The following is a 7,975-nucleotide window of genomic DNA, read 5'->3' on the forward strand; positions in this document are numbered from 1 at the left end:
AAACTTGTGGGAAGATAAATTACATAGTCCACTTTTTAATTTTTACTTTAAAAAGAGCATTTATTGAATTGTGGTATGATTAGTACTGTGTGCCAAATCAAAACATGTGTAAGAAAAGATAATCCTCGTTCTAGAAAGATTAGGATCCACATGTGAAGCCGGCAGTGGTGGGAGGTGTGTTTTAGCCCCCACTTGGAATGGATTAGTGAAGAAAGGCTTGGTCCTCACAGGAGGAAGGATCTCTGATGAAGTGAGGCTTGGTTTGGTGTTGGCGGTAGGGCTGGGTGAGGAAGTTCACAGAGCCCTGAGGCATCTCATATGATAAATCTCAAATCCTGAGCCAAGAAATGTAGATTTTGTTCTTGTCAGTCAAGAGCCACTTTGATTACATAATGAATTATGAAGCCTAGCCTGCGGGAGATGTGAAGGCCACGGGAAGGGGGGGTGGGTATGGGGGGTAAAGTTATTTGGGAGGGAGGAGAGATCAGACCAGAGAGACTGCAGGATGAAAACACAGTGTCTTGTGACTCTTGGAGGGTGACAGAAAAGAACTCAAGCAGATTTTAATTTCAAACCCAGATAACTGGGAGAGTACATGAAAGCAAAGGGAGAGTATAGGGCAACCTTGCATCGAAGGACCTAGAGAGAGCGTGTACTGACTGATGCAGAGCCTAGCCGGAGATACTGAGGCATCAGAGGGCCTGTCATAGTGAGAGTTTGATTTTAGCGCACCACTCATGAGCTCAATAGCTTTCTGTAGCACTACTGGCATGACTAGGATGGAGAGGAAAGCCTGATGGGGTGATGTGAGGGGGTATGGCAAACAGGGAGAGTCAGGATATCGGAGAGGTGGCTCTTGTTGGCTGGCCTAGCGGGGTGCACGTGGAACCGAAATATGTCCATGTGGGAGCTAATGTACTAACTTGGAACAGGCCTAGCAGTTAGTGAGAATGGAGGTGGCTGGCTCGTAGGCAGTCCTGTCAGGTAAGGAGAGGCCACAGTGGGATAGTGGGGAGCATCTCCCTAGGGACCTCAGCCCGTCCTCTGTAGGCATCTTAAATTCTGTCTAATCTCGTCTCTTTTCCTTCTTCCAAACTTGTCTCCCCTTTCAGTGTGGGCTAACATGAGTGCAGGAGGCTTAGGCATCCTCTGAAATTATATCTAGGCGTTTGTATTTATACAATAAATGCTCTCCAACCCCACCCAGGACAGAGGCCGTGTCACTCACCTCAAAGAGGTCTGTGACATGAAAGGTTAAGGGCTGCCATTTTAAAGGGATATAGATCATCTAAAAATGATGCATAGTACACCCCTTTAATCCCAGCACCTGGGAGGCAGAGGCAGGCAGATCACTGTGAATTCGAGGCCAGCCTGGTCTAAAAAGTGAGTCCAGGACAGCCAAGACTACACAGAGAAACCCTATCTCAAAAAAAAAAAAAAAAAAAAAAAAAAAAAAAAAATCATCTAAAAATGACATCAGAAGAAATAGACACCGATAAAGCCAATCATCAAAGGCAACCAATGATGAAAATGTAAGGAAGTGTGATTTCTCTAAAAAATGGGATAAATTTAAGTTATGTAGGATGTGGGGAGGAACCTAAAGGATTCTGGAACAGTCTAGAAAGCCTGAGGAGAGCATAGTCCTCCTTTATTTCTCCAAGTTCCTCCACAAAAGAGCTTGCCCCTGTTCCCCCAGAGCGTCCCTCCCATGAACTAGTCTTTAGGGATTTGCTTTAGCGTGCATCTGCGTCTTTTACCCTTGTCCAGCATATTTCTATTTCCTAAGGTATTTAGGACTTTAATCTGGCTAAGACTTTCTCTGCAGCTCCTTTCTTCCAGGGAATCCTGTTGAAATGATCCGTCATACTTCTTCATTTTGCTCTTAGGCACCTCTTCCATTGGGGCACATAAAGCGAATGCAAGAGGTGTACAACTTCAATGCCATTAACAATTCTGAGATACGATTCAGGTACCATCATTTTAACTTGTCTCTGTGGAAGAAAGCAGGATGATAGCCTAACACAGTGGAGAAAGGGAAAGCAGAGCTGAGAGCCCGTGCGTCCCATAGACAGTCACAGTCGGACGACGTCTGTCACATGACAACCTTAATCTGTTCTGCTAGACTTGGTTCTCAGCGTCCCTCAACTTAAAAAAAAAAAAAAAAAAAAATAGAACGGAGAGTTCACTGGTAAATAGGCTCCCTTTCCCAAGTAGCCAAAGCAACCCTGGACGGGCACAGCTAGCAACCTTTGATTCTGTGACACCTTCACGGTCCTTAATTCAAATCTGTAGTGCTAGGTTTAAGTCATCCCTTTGAGAAACCAACTTTATAGTGCACACGAGCACTCCCATAGTCCAAACCCAACACTTAGGGTCTTTCTCGAGAACCAGCTCCTCTTCCTCTCTTCTCCAGTTGTTAGCTGTGTGTGTGCGTGCGCGGGTGTGAGTTGATGACGTAAAGGTGCTCAGTGTGGTTACAGTTGGGATTGTTCGCCTTCATAGCGTTTAGGAGTGTTTAGGAGTGCCAGGCTCTCCATTCCCCGCTCACCTTCTCTCCCACACCTCTGTAAATCCTTCCAGATGGTTACGGCTCTGCATTCAATCGAAATGGGAGGAAGCAATTCCTTTGGCTCTAAAAATGGCAACTGAACAAGGAAGGATGAAATTTACTCGACCTCTCTTCAAGTAAGGCCAAATCAGACGTGTGCCTCAGGCTTGTGTGTGTGTGTGTGTGTGTGTGTGTGTGTGTGTGTGTGTGTGTTCAGAAGACATTTTTTGTTAAATGGTTTGAAAAGGGCTGGGTCTATAGCTTTATGACAGAGCACTTTAGCATGCCTGAGGCCTTAGTTTTTGTAAAATGCCATCTATAGTGCAATTTTAAGTGTATTCAAGATGATTATCATAAGTAAGGAATTAATACTTGAGACATTTTAAATTTAAAATAGCATCATTACCTGTTTCACGAGTACAATGTGTGATTAGCTACTATGGGGCAAGGCAAGACAAAAAGGAAACAGACTTAAGACAGTCTTGGGTATACAGAAAGATATTTGAAAGTAGAAAACTTGGCAAGTGGGTGGGTATAGGGGTGAAGAAGAGTCTAAAAGTAAATTCAAAGAGAAATTTGCACACTATGCAAGCTCTCTGAGCCAAGTGTTGTTTGAGGTATAGTAGAGAAATGCTCAGGAAGTCAGCGGAGAATGTATTTTAGCAACAAGTTGTAATTTAAGAACATCGCCATTAAGTCCTCTGATTAGGTATTTGCTCCATGTTCTTAAAAAATTATAATTGTGACATCAAATTTCATGCGTTATCTGGTGGCCTTGGCAGTGACTTCATAAGTACAGTAGAATTTTGCCAGTGTAAGCCACTATCAAGTTTTTAAAATATGGCCGCATATTTTAAAGCCGACGGCACAAGCTTTCCATAATTAAAGCCCATCCAACTTCAAATTGAGTGATGTGTACCTCAAATAAGAATATTCCCTTTGGGGCTGGCAAGATGGTTCACCAGACAAGGTGCCTACTGCCAACCCTGATAACCTGAGTTCAACCCCTGGGACTCACACAGTGAGGAGAGAAACAACTTCCACAGGCAGGCAGGTGTGTACACACACATGTCCACACAGACACACCTAAAGAAATAAATGAATGCCAAAATGTAAAAACATACCTTTTATGGGGGAAAAAAAATGTTCTTTTTTTTTTTTTTTTTTTTTTTTTTTTTGGTTTTTCGAGACAGGGTCTCTCTGTGTAGCCTTGGCTGTCCTGGACTAACTTTGTAGACCAGGCTGGACTCGAACTCACAGCAATCTGCCTGCCTCTGCCTCTGCCTCCTGAGTGCTGGGATTAAAGGTGTGTGCCACCACCGTCTGGCAAATGTTCTGTTTTTATATCATAAAACTAGTAGCCATACTTAAAATGACTAATCCTACATTTTATATGCTCACCCCAGTTTATTTGCCATTGTTGCTTAACTATGGTTAGTATTTTCACTCTAATGGCAAATAAATTGGGGTGAGCATATAAAATGTCTTGGCTATCTTGGACCAGGCTGGTCTTGAACTCGCAGAGGTCCGCCTGCCTCTGCCTGCCTGAGTGCTGGGATCAAAGGTGTGAGCCACCTCACCCAGCTAGAATGTTTATACTCTTAAATGATTGACTAAAATAAGCCTGAAAAGCATCTTTTTAGACACAAATTGGGGTACACTTTCTCATACAAGACTGGTTTAGCCAGTTGTACCTCCATGTTTGGTAATAGCTACCGTCCCTTCAGTCTACCCCCCTCCAAGTACCTGTGAGCTGCTCTCTCACAGGCCAGTATTTGATGCAGAGATTGCACAGGACCATCTGGCTTTACTTGGGCAGCCTTTAGTGTAGCCTCACCGATGACATGACTTTCCTGTCTCTCCATCTCTCTTCTCTGCAGGGATCTTGCTGCCTTTGACAAATCCCACGATCAAGCCGTCCGCATCTACCAAGAGCATAAAGCCAGTATGCATCCCGTGACTGCAATGCTGGTGGGGAAAGATCTGAAAGTGGATTAAGGACCTGATTTGTTACTGATTTCAGAAAATTCCTTTTTTTTTTTTTTTAATTGAACCTATGACGACATATAAAAATTTTAGCTCTCGTATTTTAAAGTGTCATTTTTAAAAAATTATTTTCTGATGATTTCACTAAAATTCTTCACCTAAAAATAATGTGGTATACTCATCTACTGTGAGGTGGTGAGGATGCAGGGATGATGCCTCCCCCTTCCTGACCATGACCCTCACCACCTGCCGCAGAACTAGTCCTGGGGCCATGAGAGCGAGTGAGCTAGCCCTGCCCCTCACTGGCTGCAGTACTCAGGAGAGCAGGCCCTGTACCTCGCCTGGGCACTACAGTGGAGCTGGCCCTGATTGTGAAGGCATGGGTGAGCCAGTACTGAGGGCTGTGAGAGCAGGTGTAGCTCCTCACAGGCTGTATGTAGCACCTGGGAGAGAAGTCCCTGGTGGAGGGAGCACAGCTGGAACTTTTGGAAGCTGAGAGTGCACAGGAGAGCTCATCTGATGTACAGTGGTGTGGGTGCTGGGGTGATGGTTGTGGTTCCCCTCCCCGCCCCCCCCACGCCATTCTTAGTAGCAGAGAGAGCTGAACCCTGGGGGCAGGAGAGTAGGCCCTGAGGATACAGTGGAGAGTGTGCCTTGAACCTTGACTGGGCAGCACAGTGGAGCTGGCTTGGGAGGTGTGGGTGCTTGGGAGCCAGCCCCAAGGGTTATGAGAGGAGAAGAGCTTGCCCTGCCTCCTGCCATGGCAGCATTGGGTGGCCTAGCCACAGCAGTGCTGGGGAGCTTGCCCTTGTAGTGCAGATAAGAGAAAGCTGGCAGGCTCAAAAACAAAACAAAACAAACACAAAACAAACAACAACCACCAAACTAAAAAATAAATAAAAAGAAATTATAATTGCTAAGTTTCACAGGAAAAATATAATGTGGTATATTCTTTGTAAACTTTACTCTTTTTTTGTTTGTTTGGTTTTTGGTTTTTCAAGATAGGGTTTCTCTGTGTAGAACAGGCTGTCCTTGAACTCACAGAGATCCACCTGCCTCTGCCTCCCTGAGTGCTGGGATTACAGGCATGCACCACTGTGCCCAGCTACCCTCTGCTTTTTAAATGTGGGTTCTGGGATCACACTTAAGTCCTTACCAGGCAAACATTTTATTTACTGTGTTACTTCTCCAGCCCAGAGTTTTGCTTCTTAAATAGCTTAAGTTAAACACAAACACTTGGATTTGCTTATCGCCAGCCTGGTTGTGGTAGGATGGAGTCTCCTTCCAAAGTGTGTGAGCCCTAGTAAGAGCTTGTGCTCCCCAGCCCTGGGTCCCTCCTGGTCCTCTGGACTTGCCCCAGTCTCTGTTCTTCAGTCAGATGGCCTGAAGATCTGTGTCCCCCCTCTCCTCCTCCCCCTGTCACCCTCACTCCATTTAGCCTGCCTCAACCTCTCCTCAGTAGCCAGGAAGATTCTTCTCAGAGCATCAACATGTGGAGACACATATTGAAAATGACTAGGGCTGGAGAGATGGCTCAGAGGTTAAGAGCACTGGCTGCCCCTCCAGAGGTCCTGAGTTCAGTTCCCAGCAAGCACATGTGGCTCACAACCGTCTATAGTGTAATCTGATTTGATGCCCTCTCCTGGCTTGCAGGAGTATGTGTAGGCAGAACACTGTATACATAATATTATGTAAATAAATCTTTAAAAAGAAAAGAAAAAAAAATGACTAGATTTGAACCAAATAGAAGACAGACCTAACAGAGCACCCTGCGATGCCTGGTGGTGCCCAGAGGCATTTCCACATGCAGTTTGGGAACCTTGGGGGCATTAGCTATGATTCTTCGGTTGCCAAATGCGAAACCCCAGTGAGCCCGAGCAGAGGAATGTCATTTAAGGGTCACAGACAGACAGCAGCAGAGCCATCAGCATTCCTGTCTCTGGTGTGTGCTCCTCTTACCCACACTGCGTGCTCTGGATCCCTCTCACCCCTGGTTACACGTGGACGGACCACCATAGTTCCAAATGCTCCACTTGAGCCCACTCTGAGTCAAATAAACTCAAACCAAGGGGAGTATTGTCTTGGAGTCATCACCGGGTATACCCTCTAAAATAATGTAAAGATTAAGAACACCCCCAAAGATGGGCCAGGCATCAGAAGAAGTTCTTGTCCGATCCTGGAGTCCTGAGGTTTCTTTGCTCCCATTCTGCCTTACACTTGTGTTCTTCCGTGGGTTTAGCTAGGTTACAGCCTAATTCTGTTACCCAGCTCTCACTTGTATATCTTCCCTGGAAACAGCAGAGGGCGCCAAAGACACACATCGTTACTGGTTTATCTAGGACCAAGGAAGTGTTAGCACTACTAGCTCGGGTTCAGCTAATAAGTGTGTACTGGGTTGTCGCTGTGGCAGGTCAAATACACGTGATCACCAGAACTAAAAGAATCGAAGTTTCTAAATGATGGGAAAAAAATGACTCTGCTAACACATCCTGGAAAAGAATTTCTTCCAGCCCAGCATAATGCTGATTTACAAAAAGTACCCAAAGGGACAGCAGCATAGCAGCTGTTAGACAAGCAAAGGAGACTGGAGAGTACGCGGAGAGAAAAGGACAAGTCTGCTACATGACAATTGGGGTCTGTGTGTAGAATTTTCACATGGCTGGGAGGGACAGATCGCTAGGAACTGGTATCATCTTGGAATAACTCAAAAGCTGAGCCTACCTGGGATGTCAGCAAGAGCACCCACTAGTTTGGGTGACCTTTCAACCGGGTGGGTAGTTGGACATCTCAGCCTCTCAGTTCATCTCCAGATGCCAAGCCCATGGGAATGTGCCTGTGTGTGAATGTCTGCAGCTCCTGGCACAGAGCTGGACACCTAACAGGTATTCAGAAAGGATTGAGTGAGTGAGTGCTGAATGAATGAATGTGGTTCACATCTGAGGGCCCCAGTTTTCCCAGAGATGTGAAAGATGAGGGCTGTGTCTGGCAATTAGATGCGAGATGAGGGGGTGGGGGAGATGTAGGCGTTCCATTGGGGGAGGCATGAGTCAAAGGGTGGAACCATCGTCCACATGCTCACAGGACTCGTAGCATCAGTCTGTTGGGGTAAGCAGGTGACAGTCCAGCGTAAGGACTTGGGGACACCGGCTTCATCCCAAATACAGACATAGATTCTGGCTTACCAAGGACCTAGAAGTTGTTTAAGCATAAATAACCACATGAGCAGCTGGGATAGCTCCCTATGCAGCGGAGTTCGGGATTAACCAGAAGCTAGGGTCACGGGCAGAGATGTGTTAAATAAGGTGAGAGGCCGTGTCCTGGAGGTGGGAGACCTACAACTGAAGATAACGTCGCTATCAAATTGTGACGTTGCCAAGTTGCAGGGCACAACCGGGGTGTGGGCATCTTGAGGCACACATTTCAATTAGACTCTGATGGTGA

General features: G+C 45.9%; 1 protein-coding gene across 2 annotated transcripts in view; it reads left to right on the top strand.

Moving 5' to 3' along the window:
- Lta4h (leukotriene A4 hydrolase) overlaps nt 1-4,602 on the top strand; it is a 34,738-nt gene extending 30,136 nt beyond the window's left edge. Inside the window, exons 17-19 of one of the 2 annotated variants that reach the window (XM_051172805.1) lie at nt 1,887-1,969; nt 2,581-2,685; nt 4,429-4,602. In XM_051172805.1, coding sequence (XP_051028762.1) covers nt 1,887-1,969; nt 2,581-2,685; nt 4,429-4,546 — 306 coding nt within the window. In that variant the 3' untranslated portion in view covers nt 4,547-4,602. The remainder of the gene's footprint in view (nt 1-1,886; nt 1,970-2,580; nt 2,686-4,428) is intronic. The other variant, XM_051172806.1, reaches the window with a different exon arrangement.
- Nucleotides 4,603-7,975: the final 3,373 nt, after the last annotated feature.

The sequence above is a fragment of the Acomys russatus genome, chromosome 31 (genome assembly GCF_903995435.1).
Source record: "Acomys russatus chromosome 31, mAcoRus1.1, whole genome shotgun sequence".
NCBI lineage: Eukaryota > Metazoa > Chordata > Mammalia > Rodentia > Muridae > Acomys > Acomys russatus.